Source organism: Paroedura picta, chromosome 6 (assembly GCF_049243985.1).
Source record: "Paroedura picta isolate Pp20150507F chromosome 6, Ppicta_v3.0, whole genome shotgun sequence".
Lineage (NCBI taxonomy): Eukaryota > Metazoa > Chordata > Lepidosauria > Squamata > Gekkonidae > Paroedura > Paroedura picta.
Genome location: NC_135374.1, coordinates 92,611,742 through 92,625,009, shown reverse-complemented (window position 1 = coordinate 92,625,009; position 13,268 = coordinate 92,611,742). Strand labels below are relative to the sequence as shown.

The window sequence follows — 13,268 nt, the reverse complement described above, 5'->3', positions numbered from 1 at the left end:
CCTGTTGGACACTTGGTCCATCTCCCGGACGCCGCACCACAGCCTCCAGTCCTCCCGTGCCGCCATCCTACACGGATGGCTGCCAGGGAGGAAGCTCACACCACACCGCGCCCCTTGGGGAAAATCATTTCCCCTCCACCCAACGACTGCCCTTCCCCGCCTTTAAAGCCTCCCCGACTGCCACCACATGCCCCCTTCCCACCCCCACCCCAAACGTCCGTCCCTGGCCGACCCCGCCAGCCCCTTTCCACCCCCCCCAAACTAGCCATTCGCCGCTTCTCCGCCTCTCCCTGGCCTTCCCCACCGACGGCCTCGCGAACATGCCTGACGCCCCCAGCACTCGCCGCCCCGCCTCAAAATGGCCGCCACCACGAGACCCCTGTGGAGCCGCCGCGTGCCCAGCCAGCCGCCCGCCGCTACCCGAGCCGTCCTTGACCAAGCGGACCGCCTAACCTTCGCCGCCCCGAAAATGGCCGACCCCACCCGCCGACCGGCACACCCGCTGACCGCAACCCGAGGCGTTGCCGCCTCCTCCAAGCCACTACACACCTCCATCCACGCCGAGAAGAGGACGCCGCAGCTGAGCTGCTCCGCCGACAGCGGCCCGCACAGCCCTCGTGGCCCGGCAACAACATGGCCGCTGCCACCCCGAGATCGCTGGCAAGCCGCTCACATGCCTGCACAGAGACGAGCCGTCGCCGCCCACTCCCAGCCATTGCCCTGCCGCCACAGTGAGTCTCGCCCACTGGGGAGGGGGCCCAGACCGACACGCAGCCACCCCCGCAACAATGCCCACCCACCCTGCCTCCCGCCACCATACCCACCTGCACCTAGTGCCCGCTGTATTTTAACCATAGCGGGCTTGATTCCTAGTAAATAAATAAATTAAATAGTTGAGAAAGGCTGGTCTAGAACAATAAATAACTTTGACCTTGCCCTGTCCCTTGTTGCTGAAAGTCATCTATCAGGGCAGTTTATGATGAGACAAAAATAATATTCAAGGATTTATATTTTATATTTTAGAAAGGTGTATATAGTTTAAAGGAAGAAATACAAATTTTAATGAGAAGCCTAAGTAGAAGGCAGGTTTTCAGATGATTTTCTTCTGTTGCCATAAATCATGGTGGTCAGGCTTCTGGAAGACTGTTCTCATGGTTGAGAACAAATGTCTTGTAGGAGGTACATCCTTATACCTTTAAGGTAGGACCCTTTATAGCCTTATTCCCACCAATATTTCACAAATGAAATACTTTTTTCTGAGAAGCATTTGTGCCTTCTTGGGACAAGCTCTCTCACTTTGAAAAACTTGTTCAACAAATTACTTTCTGGCACTGAGATGTTTTTCTAGGTCATGTAGGCTCTGTTGAGACCCTGATCTTGTTAAAATTTGAAGGTAGGCAGCCAAGACTCCAGTCACCTAAGAAAACATTAGTATCCTGTACTTAAGTTCAAATCTGCTGCCTATTCCAAATCCTGAATGTGGTTTTATAGTACGCTGGCTATTTGGTACACCTACTTTAAGTAAACATCCTGAAAAGCTGCTGACAATTTTATAACTGAAGAGAGAATAATGACACACGGTGGACTCATGGGTGGGAATAACGTGTATACAGTCTGCCTGATTTTAAAGGAGCAAAGTTCATTGCACAAGAACAGTAGGTCCCAGACCAAGTAAGTCTGCTTTTAGTGGAAGGTGGAGTTTGCTGTCAGACTTGGCGTGAAGATGGGTTTTGCTGGAATATCAGTAGAAGAAATGCAAAGCTATTGTCTTTTTTCTGGTTGCAGTGCCTCGCTAGTTTCTATGGCTCAAGGTAAACAGAAATTTCTGATCTTGTGTCAGAAAGACCGTTTGTGCACTGGGAACTTCACTGCCCCAGCTCCTGTGCAGGAGCACAAATCGGGGGCAGATGATGTGCACCGGGCCTGTGTGGTTGCAGGAAGAGGTGGGGCAACCTGCCACGACTAAAACTCCAACCTGCAGCACAGCATGAAACCTCCAGTGCATAATCGGTCAAAGGGAGGATTCAAATGGACCTCCACAACACAGTAGCCACGCGGGCTTTCTTATGTGGCAGTCGTCTGTAGGTTCTTGCACATGGCCAGGTGTATCTCACCATGCCTTTGCATCCCATGTATCACTGGCAGAGGTGTCATAATGGTTTTCTCTCTGTACAGCAGAGGCTGCAGATAAACCAAGTTTTCCGATGGTCTCAAAGCTGAATGATGTGTGACACTGGAATTGCACAGTCGGAACTTTAGCTCATAAAGCGGATGCAGCTGTGGATCAGGAAAGGTGTGCTGGGGATTGATGTTAGCAGTTCTTCTGGAATATTTTCTCTACTCTAGACTGTGTTAAGTCTCAGTAAGAAAAATCAGGAATCCATATGGTTACTGGATGTTTCCCCTCCCCCCTCTATTGGGTCCTAAATCAGTCAGGGAGACAACTTCCCATGGGGGGGGGGGGGAGTGGAGGATGAAGTTCAGTTTCCACATCACCATTATGATATGCAAGGTCAGGACCTTGGTAGCTTCTTTTTGTAGCTCAGTAATATGTCTTGCACCTCCAGTATCATGTGTAGCTTGAATTTTAGAAGAAAGATTAACTACTGGCAAAAAGAGTCTCTTGCGGGAATTTAAATCTTTTTTTCACTGTTCAGTAACTGATTTTCTTCACAGATTTCAGGACTGCTTGGAAGGGGTGGTGGGACAGTCGGGGTTTTTGTACTTTGTAATGCTGTTGGGTCTCGGTAGCTGTAGGCAAATTCCACATAAGACAAACCCAGTGTGCAAATATTAAATGAAAACCTTGTTAAAATTGACTGGAGTGTTGTGATGGAGAGGAAACTGCACATAAGTGTACAGAGCGCTTGCTGATGAAAAGTCCTTACTATGAAAATACTTCTTAAAACAAATCAGAAAGAGAATTGGGCTGCAGAGGGCAGTACCACCAAATTAAAAACCAAGAGCTAGCGATTTCAAGATGAGTATAGCTAAGAACTGATTCATATTTCATAGGAAACGTTGAAAAGCAGGCGCTCTGGGTGTTGGGTGGCGAAGGTGAAGTCCTGGGATTTGGCTTTCAATACAGTGAGCAAATCTGAAATAAAATGAATATTATTGTTATTGTTGTTGGATTTATTAACCGCCACTCCCAGCAAGCTGGCTTGCAGTGGGTTACAACAGTGGTCCCCAACCTTTATTAGGCTGGGGACCGGCAGGGCATCGGGCCATGCCCATGCTTCTGGCCGCGCCCGGCCACGCCCGGCCGCGCCCGCAGGTTGGGGACCACTGGGTTACAACATTAAAAACCCCTCAATAAAATATAGCCATCTCCAACTAAATCCGGTGACCAATTAATCCTCTTCCCATCCCTCCATCCAACAATACCCCTGTCCGACGCCTCAGGGGAAAAGATGCAATGGGGGAAGAGCCTGATGACCTGGGTGAACTGCGGAGGGGCCCCTGAGGAGGGGCCCCTGCCACCAGCCCAAACTAAATGACTGGTGGAAGAGCTCTGTCTTTCAGGCATTACAGAAATGCACAAGCTCTGCCAGGGCCCTCAGTTCGTCTGGGAGCGCCTTCTTATGGGAACTCTCTAGTTAGGAAGTCCTTTATTGTACGTTTCAGATTAACCAATAGATTGTATCCAAAGACAAATCGGTGTCCATAGATTCCCACTTAAATTATTCTTCTTTCCTTCAGTTCACTTATCAGCTAGTTTGGGAGATTTCAATAGAACATCTGCAAAGAAGAAGCTGCTACTGGGAATCAGATGGAATTGAAGCAACTCATTTGCTTTCTGTGATGCTTGCAGTTGGATGTTCACTTGTGCTGGAGTGTTTACTTCTCTAGGGAGAGCGTGCATGTGCACATAATGTCTTGTATATCCTAGAATCCAGTATGCTTTCTGCTGAAGGGGGGGGAATTAGATGCTGCAGCACACAATAGCAGGTTGTGATAGGGAGAATAGTGTTGGTCGTTGTATGCCTGAGGACTTACATTATTTATTTACTTCATAGTCCACCTTACTGAGACTCATAGTGGATTGTCTGGAAGTATGGGAACTGTGCCTAAGAGCGTCCAACTAGTATCTAGAACAGGGGTAGTCAAACTGCGGCCCTCCAGATGTCCATGGACTACAATTCCCAGGAGCCCCCTGCCAGCAAATGCTGGCAGGGGGCTCCTGGGAATTGTAGTCCATGGACATCTGGAGGGCCGCAGTTTGACTACCCCTGATCTAGAATAAAAGTATCAAACTTATTTTAGGAGGACCAGATCTGACATAAATGTAACTTAGTTGGCCAGACGATGAGTGCTATTAAATCTAATGTCTGATGCTGGAGATAAAAAGTTTATAAAGAACACAGGCAAATCCAATTTTTATTTAAAATACAAACATGCTTAAAACATTAATGCTCTTACGATATTTCCTTACAGTATCTCCCTGATGCGCATTCTCTTCCTTCCATTGTCCATTATGAATTAGCACTGGGATAGTATATAGGGATGTCAGGCACAGCCCCTATCTTTGGGCAAATAAATCTCTATTTTTCCCTGTTAGAAAAACTAAATCATTAACAGTGGAAAGGACAGCTCCTTTTTAAACTGTGTCCTTATTTTTTTCAGTTTCCCTCCATAGATTTTAACATCTCTAGGTCAAAGGAGGCCTAAAATGGTTTCAACTAGGATTTTGTGGAAGTGAGAGTAACAAAAACAAGTGTTTCTTATGCTAATGCTCACCCAGATAGGAGAACCACATATATATCCTATAGTGCCCACTGCAGAATGATGATGGTTCAAGTCACATGAAGAAGGCTCCCCTTCTGTATAGCTCTGGTCAGTCATTGCTGGAACTTACTTTGGTTATTGCAAAAACAGGAAATACTTTGTTGGCACACTCTGGAAGAAGGCAGGAAGATAGACATAGAGGTTTTCCCCACTTTACACATTCTCCTGTCCCTTTTGAAATTAGACACTGTCACCAGAGTTGAGGATTTGGTTTCTATGCTTTACTAGATTTTAAAGTGAATGTGTCACAGTGGTGTAGGGGTTAGGCAGCCCTTCCTGGGTCTATGGAACTTCTGTAAAGGGGCTTTTAGAATGACTGAACTCTGGAATATGTAATATAGGAGAATGTTGGAAAAAAGCAAGGTGATCTTTCTGGCCAAGATTGTTTCCTCTTCCTTGTTGGGTTTTGTATGTGTGTGTGCTAAGCAAATAATACCAGCCATACCTATAAAGAAACCATGTAAACAACAGTTCTTAATGTAGAAAGAGGCAACTCTCCAACTTGCTTAGCTCCATAGGAAACTGAAAAGGAAAAAGATGACTGACATTTTAAACGGAAGATTTAAAGAATAAGTATCTTTCTTTGAGGTAAGGTTGTGCTGCTTTTTTGGCTGGCCAGGCAAGCATGAATACCATAGGGGTGGCTGTGTTTCCTCATAGCTATGATGATAAAACTTTTGTTTTGTTACATGCTCTAAGCTACTTTCCTTAGACGATTTAATTATGAAGAGAGTAATAGTATTATTATTAAGAGAATAAGAGAATAACATGCCCAATATTAATCAAATGTATTTTGAGAGAATACTGTTTTTAGGAGAGTACTAATTTATAGATCTACCCTATAAGTGTACGGTGTTTGCAGAAGCTAATCTTTCCCTCTGATTACCTGACTGAAGCCTTTCTTGTGATGGCAAGTGATGATGAAAGTGTGCATGAACCAAAAGTCACACAGAACAGTAGGCAGTGGTGAGAAGGGGGAATTTGGTAAAATCTCCCCTCCTTATTCTTCTGCTCAACACTTCTATATTGTTGTAAGAAGCAGGAGAGAAAGCTTCACTTGTTTCCCTTTTCTCACCCAAATCCCTTTCTTTTTTTTTTTACTCTATGTTGCTTCAGCTCCTAGCATCAAGTTTTGGATGGTCAAAAGGGTCTGTGGGGGCGGGAGGAGAGACGTATCCATGAACACCTTCTGTAAGGGCTTTCATAGATTCCAACCCAATAGATTTAATGGCCAGATCTTTAAAAATCACATTGTAGGAGAGATTTGAAGCAGTATCCTACCCCCCCCCCCCCATATGCAGAAGACACAGGAAACTTCCCCATGTTTTTCTGCATTATTGTAGCTCTTTCTTACTCTTGGAAAGATCATTGTTGTGGGTTGCAGGGTCTTTGTCAAGGAAGAGCCCTAAGAATCAGCAGGCTGGAGTGAGAATGAACTTGACCCATGCCTTCAGCAGAGCAGCATTCTTGAAAAAGACAGAAGAAACAATATCCACTCTTTCTCCTTCCTCGATCCAGTCCACCCATCCACACATCTGTTTCTCCATGCTTGTCCCCTGAACTTGGGACTGATTCTTTTCAGGGGTTAGAAGGAGCTGTAGCTATCCAGAGGTTCGTGTGAAAAACTACACCTTCTGCTTACAGACTAGTAGGATACTTCCATTTGGAGCCTCTCCCCTGCTGTGAAAGGTCTGGAAAATAAACTTGTTTTATGCTGCTGATGGATTTGCATTCAGTGATCTTATGAGTGTTCAAGCAAATGTCACCCTTAGCCTTATGTGTCTTTGAAGCAGTTCGGTAGGGGATCAGGTATGTTTACCTAAGAAGAGGAGGAAGGGACTGCTTCAGGGCTACAATCATCCTTTACTCAGTTCATTATTGGTTCAAAGAGCTACTCTGCTCTTAAACTATCTGGGTTGAATAAACCTGGGCAACAGATTGTGGTTTTGTAGTGCTGATATTTCTTCCCATTGTGAACATCACTAAACAAATAAAGGATTAGGAAAAGAACAGTTGGGGAAGCTTGCCTTGAGGATTACCTTGAGGGTCTTTGCCAGGGACAAATCCCCATAATGAGCTATGGAAGCAGTGGCAGATGCCTTAGAAGCTAGAACCGTACCAGGAAACAGGGTACCTATCATATAAGTCCATGGTGATATAAACCTTGGTGAAACAGTTCTACTTCCCTATCCATAGGATAGCTTGTGAAGAGAGGTCCTCTTAGTAAAGAGGAAAAAGGTCTACTTTCCAGATAAAGGTTCAAGAATAACTGGGGAAAATCAAAGGAGAAATAATGCCTTTGGAGAGATTTATGAGGATAGCACCTGCTGGCAGTAGATGGACCCAGCCAGGTGTACAGATACAAGAATGGGGAGCTCTGTTGGAAGCTTTCAGCTGTTGTCCATCTGTACATGAAAACAAAGGGTCAAAGTTGATGAATGTGTGAGTGTTAGGGGGAAAAGAAACCATTGTAGTCACCATGTTTAAATTCAACTGAAATTCAAGTTCCCTTCTTTCCATATTGCTTTCCCAGGTGTGTTGTCTAGCTGTTGGTGAAGGTTTTAAAATGTGATTTTGACTGAAATTAAGACATTGTTCACCTTAGAAGTGTGATACCCTTCATATGGACAATGAAAGCAAAGACTAAAGTTGCTAGTTAGCCTGTAGGGAAACTTATGGCGTGGAAATGGACAATTGAAGCTTTTCATGTCATGGAGATAAGTAACATCTAATTAAGGGAAGAAGAAGTTTTTTTCACCAGGGTAGTTGATAACTCTAGTGAGCACAGATGTAATGTGAAACAGTGACTCACAGTTAATTCCTACCAATTTTACAACTGAATTAACATAGTTATGTGTCATTTCCTCAGCAACACCCAACACGGAACTGCTTGCCCTCTCATGTCTTACCACTACTAACGCCACCTCCAGCTAGAGGTTGAACAGCCTGAAAGCACAAAAATAGATGGCCATCTGGTCATCATTCCCTGCAATATGCAGCACACTGAAGGAGAGGGATGTAAGTCCGACCACATCCTCTCATTTTGTGAGGGCCTCCAGAGGAGAGGGCACCCAGACAAAGTAAGGGGGAAATGGCCATGAAGCACTGTCCCCAGCCATAGGAGGCTTAGACAGTAGAAGTGTCCTCAGCAGGCAGCCCATCAGAAGTGTAGGTATGTTTGAGAAGACTAGCTACTGAGCAGGCATTGAGAGCCAGTTTGTTGTACTGGTTAGGAGTGCGTACTTCTAATCTGGCATGCCGGGTTCAATTCTGCACTCTCCATATGCAGCCAGCTGGGTGATCTTGGGCTCACCACAGCACTGATATAACTGCTCAGTCAGAGCAGTTTTATCAGGGCTCTCTCAGCCTCACCCACCTCACAGGGTGTCCGCTGTGGGGAGAGGAAAGGGAAGGCGACTGTAAGCCTCTTTTAGCCTCCTTCGGGTAGAGAAAAGCGGCATATAAGAACCAACTCTTCTTCTTCTTCATTCTTCTTCCTTCCTCCTTCTTCCTCCTCCTCCTCCTCCTTCTTCTTCTATGAACATCTGCCCGGCCAGTTTCAATGCTGTACTTGCTCCACTGTTGAGGAACTCGCATTGAGTTCTCTTATTATATTTGTCTTCAGTCTGTGGTGCTTACAAAAGTAGGGTGTGTGAGTGTGTGCATCTGTAAAGAGCAACAACTTTTAAAATATATTGGAAAGTATTAGGATTGGTTCATAAGGTCATTTTAGGTTTGGGTGAAGTGCAAAGGGACTTTATTGAAAAGCTTGTGGTTTGGGGGGTGATATGATACAAAAGCTTGGTCCCTGGTAACATCTGTGATGGCCTGTTATCTCATCCTGATTGTTATTTGATGTTGTTATCAAGGGATATATGTGTGAATCCACCCACAGACCTTATAAAAATCAGTTTTTGTCTCACAGTTGATGAGAACTCCCGCATGTGCAGAAAGGCAAAGTAGCAAGATTACATTTTGTGTAATATGATTTATATAAAAGTGGATTTATCATTTGCAATTTGTCTGTTTTGTAATGCAGAGTGCAAGTCTGTTCAATATTTTGAATAGATCTAAGTTATAGAATACATTTAGTTCAGTGACTTTAGCTAGAAGACTTTTTTGTAATGCAATTGCAGCTGCATGCCTAAACTCCATGCATAGACCTGGAGAATGAGCTATGTAACAGATTACTTTCCCACATGGAAGGGTTCAAGGGGGAAATAATCTGTTGTTGTGAGTTATAGCTTTATGCGAATAGATGTAATTGCTATCCCATGATTTATTGACCATGGCTTCATTCTTGACCTTTTTTGTAACACTGCAGAAGGGGAGTGTTTCCTTCGATAGAAGAGCACCCTGCTTTTTCTTTGGGTTTATTAACAGTTGCTTCTGCCATTCACATGTACCATCTTATCTTGCTTATTACTTCCACCGAGATTACTGACAAGTAATCTTGAGGTCCCTAATTAACTGCTAATCTTCATGTCAGTGGGTGAAAGTTTTACCCTTTTAAGTTATGTCATACATGTCACTGAAAGGCAAGGTGGGAAAAAAGTGTTTTCTGTTTCATAGGTTTTTGTAAACTACAACTGAATTCCAGGGGACTGATTGGCTGCTTTGGCCATAAATGAGTTATCATACGGCTGTATTTGGATGTGTGACACAGTTTACTAATTTAACAGAATTAATTTTTGCTTCCTGGCAAATAGATGGGAAAGAAATGGAGATAGTGACAGATTTTATTTTCCTCGGCTCCAAGATCACTGCAGAGGGGGACTGCAGCAAAGAAATTAAAAGACGCTTGCTCCTAGGGAGGAAAGCTATGGCAAATCTAGACAGCATCCTAAAAAGCAGAGACATCACCCTGCCAACAAAAGTGCGTTTAGTAAGGCTATGGTATTCCCAGTTGCAATGTATGGCTGCGAAAGTTGGACCATAAGGAAGGCCGAGCGTCAAAGAATTGAGGCTTTTGAACTCTGGTGCTGGAGAAGACTCTTGCGAGTCCCTTGGACTGCAAGGTGAACAAATCGGTCAGTCCTAGAGGAGATCAGCCCTGACTGCTCTTTAGAAGGCCAGATCCTGAAGATGAAACTCAAATACTTTGGCCACCTCATGAGAAGGAAGGACTCCCTGGAGAAGAGCCTAATGCTGGGAGTGATTGAGGGCAAAAGAAGAAGGGGACGACAGAGAATGAGGTGGCTGGATGGAGTCACTGAAGCAGTAGGTGCAAACTTAAAAGGACTCCAGGGAATGGTAGAGGACAGGAAGGCCTGGAGGATCATTGTCCCTGGGGTCGCGATGGGTCGGACATGACTTCGCACATAACAACAACAACAATTTTTGCTATATATTCCCACTGTCATTTAGGGCGTTCTTAGTCTGAGGAAGAGTGCTTGCACTCGAAAGCTCACACCCTGAATAAATCTTTGTTGGTCTTAAAGGTGCCACTGGACTCTGATTTTATTATACCGTCTTTTGTAATCCTCAGTATCTGAATGGGCTACAGAGTTTTATGGACTTGCTGCCAGAGGGAGAGAATGGATCCAATCTTCCACTGGTGAGAAAGGGAAAGGGGAATCCCTTTGACCACTCAGTGTAGATTGGAATCAGGGTACTTGAATTGACTGAAGCCATTTGAAACAGGGGATATAGTAAGGAGGAATGGAGAAGGTGGGGTACAAAAGCACAACATATCCATCCATTTGCAATAAATAAACTGTCTAGATGTGCACTCCTGCACAGGAGTTGAGCAGTTTGATCCAAAGAATGAGAGAATCCCTTTTCTGAAAAACCAGCAGCATCCTGTGGATGTTCATAACACATGAACAACCACATTCTTCACAGAAATATAAGCTGTAACATAAAGGTAAAGGTATCCCCTGTGCAAGCACCAAGTCATGTCTGACCCTTGGGGTGACGCCCTCTAGCATTTTCATGGCAGACTCAATATAGGGTGGTTTGCCATTCCCTTCCCCAGTCATTACTGTTTTACCCCCCCCCCCCAGCAAGCTGGGTACTCATTTTACCGACCTCAGAAGGATGGAAGGCTGAGTCTACCTTGAGCCGGCTGCTGGGATTGAACTCCCAGCCTCATGGGCAGAGCTTTCAGACTGCATGTTGGCTGCCTGACCACCCTGCGCCACAAGAGGCCCTTAAGTTGTAACATAAGCACTATCAAAAGGACTGCTTTCTCACATTTGTAATACTGGCCTCTCCAAAGTGCTGTATCTCTGCTACCTTAAGAAAAGACATGGGGAAAACTGTGTCTCAGTGGCAGAGCCACCCATTGCACGCAGAAGGTCCCAGGTTCACACCTCTGGTAGTAGATGATGTGAGCAGACAGTACTGGCCTTGATGGACCAGTGGTCTAATTCGGTTTAAGAAGAAGAAAAATCATGTGGGAAGGCCCAGAGAGTCAAAGCTGCCTTACAGCAGGGGTAGTCAACCTGTGGTCCTCTAGATGTCCGTGGACTACAATTCCCAGGAGCCCCTGCCAACAAACGCTGGCAGGGGCTCCTGGGAATTGTAGTACACGGACATCTGGAGGACCACAGGTTGACTACCCCTGCCTTACAGCAGTGGTCCCCAACCTGCGGGCCGCGGCCCGGTGCCGGGCCGCAAAGGCCATGGCACCGGGCCGCGGCTCCCTCGCCCCGCCCCGCCCCCGCAGTAAAAAACTTCCCAGGCCGCAAGCTTGCGGCCCGGGAAGCTTCTTACTGCGGGAGGCGGGGAGAGGGAATCAGGGCCGGGCCGCGCCTGTGCGGGCCACGCCCGCTCGGCCCGATCCGCGGGCGCGGCCCGCGGGCGCGGCCCGATCCGAGGGCGCGGCCCGGGCGCGGCTCGCGGGCGCGGCGTGGGCGCGGCCCGCGGGCGCGGCCCGATCCGCGGGCGTGGCCCGCACGGGCGCGGTCCACGGGGGCGCGGCACGATGCCCTGCCGGTCCCCAGCCTCGGAAAGGTTGGGGACCACTGCCTTACAGGATTGTGGTGAGAGTGAAACAGAGGCAGGGAGAATGATGTTTGCTGCTCTGAGGTCTCTGAAGGAGGGGTAGGATAAAGATCTCTGAAGGAGGGGTAGGATAAAAACCTGCAAAATAGGGAAAGAAGAATGAGGCTCAGAAAAGAAAGGTACAGTGTGATATTGCAGGATACGAAAAAGACTACTCTCTGGGAAGACAAAAAGGGCTGAGAATAAATTGGCTAGCTCCTGTGTGGATCTTTGATTCTTAATCACCTGCCATTCTTGAGTTTTACTTTTGTTCTTTTAACTGCATTAACATTCTGTGAAGCATGATGCTCATGCATACTGACCATTCAGCTTAGTCAAATATATGCTTTTTTATCTATGCCGTTCAATATAGTTCTGCTCCTTCAGGAATTTTTAAAACTCCGGTTGATGTGAAACTTCCCATTCAAATTGCAGGAGCTGTTTCATTAGAAAGCTCCTTCAGAGACTCAACTGTTAGCTGATCAGCATTGTTCCTTTCAGGCTAAAAAGAGATGGCTTTACTTGATAGGTTACCATTTGTTAAAACTAGGGCCCTGTTAGGGGGGCCTTTGACATACCACTGCGGGAAAGCTTTACGATTAATTCATTTAAACATAGCTTCTTGTTCTTGGCAGAATTTATTCAGTCGTCAAGTTCATGCTGAGTAAGTAAATATAGTTTTAATGCGTGTGAGCTCTTTATACAACAAAAGAGAAACTGAGAAGGTGCTGCTAAATGGCTAGCCCTTTCGTGGACCTCTGATCCTGTTTAAAGACACGCTTGTTTCACATGTAACTTGAAGAAAGATATTGTATCCTGCCTAGCTTGGCTTTTGCAGCGGACGATGAAGTTTTACGCGTTCTTTGTGTTCCACCGGCAGGTTTGGAGATAAAATAGGAGGCTGTCTATAGGACTCTTTGTCACTACGTTGATTTGTAACAATATGACTTTAAGTCTAATTTCTTTACTATACAACGATATTGCAGAGCTGTGGCACCTTCTGAAGAAGAGCACAGGTGTGTCTAATTTTTTTGTTGTTGTTTTCTTTCCTTGTTCCTCCTCCTAGTGACTTCCTGGCATTCAAATAACATATGTGATACAGAACTGGATATCGCTCTCCATTCTAGCAAATTATTATTCAAAGTGGGTAGAAATAAATCTTTCAATCTAGCCCGGCTTTTGTAGTTTGAACGTGTGTGTGTTTTTAACCCAAGTGTGTATGTTGTTTTCAGATGATCACACAGTGCCACGTAAATGTTCTGAATTTGACATGTTTGTAAAAATGTATTTAGTGAAGATTCACAGCAACTAGAGGGACTACTTCCTTTTTGTATATTGCTGCTTTAGAAACTGTTTTGTTTGTCTTAGGATAACTGATTTTGAGGCTTGTAATTCTCAGTTTGAAGCTTTTTGTGGGAAAGCCCATTGGAATGGGAGAGAGGAAATAATTGCTTTGAAAGGCTTTCACTGCACTTTCTACCAAATTAATTGGC

The 13,268-nt window shown here is 45.5% G+C and overlaps 1 protein-coding gene across 7 annotated transcripts in view; it reads left to right on the top strand.

Moving 5' to 3' along the window:
- The window catches only part of MCF2L (MCF.2 cell line derived transforming sequence like), a 146,528-nt gene that overhangs the window by 60,236 nt on the left and 73,024 nt on the right, over window positions 1-13,268 (top strand). The window contains exon 1 of one of the 7 annotated variants that reach the window (XM_077343713.1): window positions 12,598-12,791. The exons of the other annotated variants lie outside the window; for them this stretch is intronic. Within the exon in view, the coding sequence (XP_077199828.1) occupies window positions 12,719-12,791 (73 nt within the window). The 5' untranslated portion in view covers window positions 12,598-12,718. Of the gene's footprint in view, window positions 1-12,597; window positions 12,792-13,268 lie in introns of those variants that run through there. 7 annotated transcript variants of the gene reach the window in all.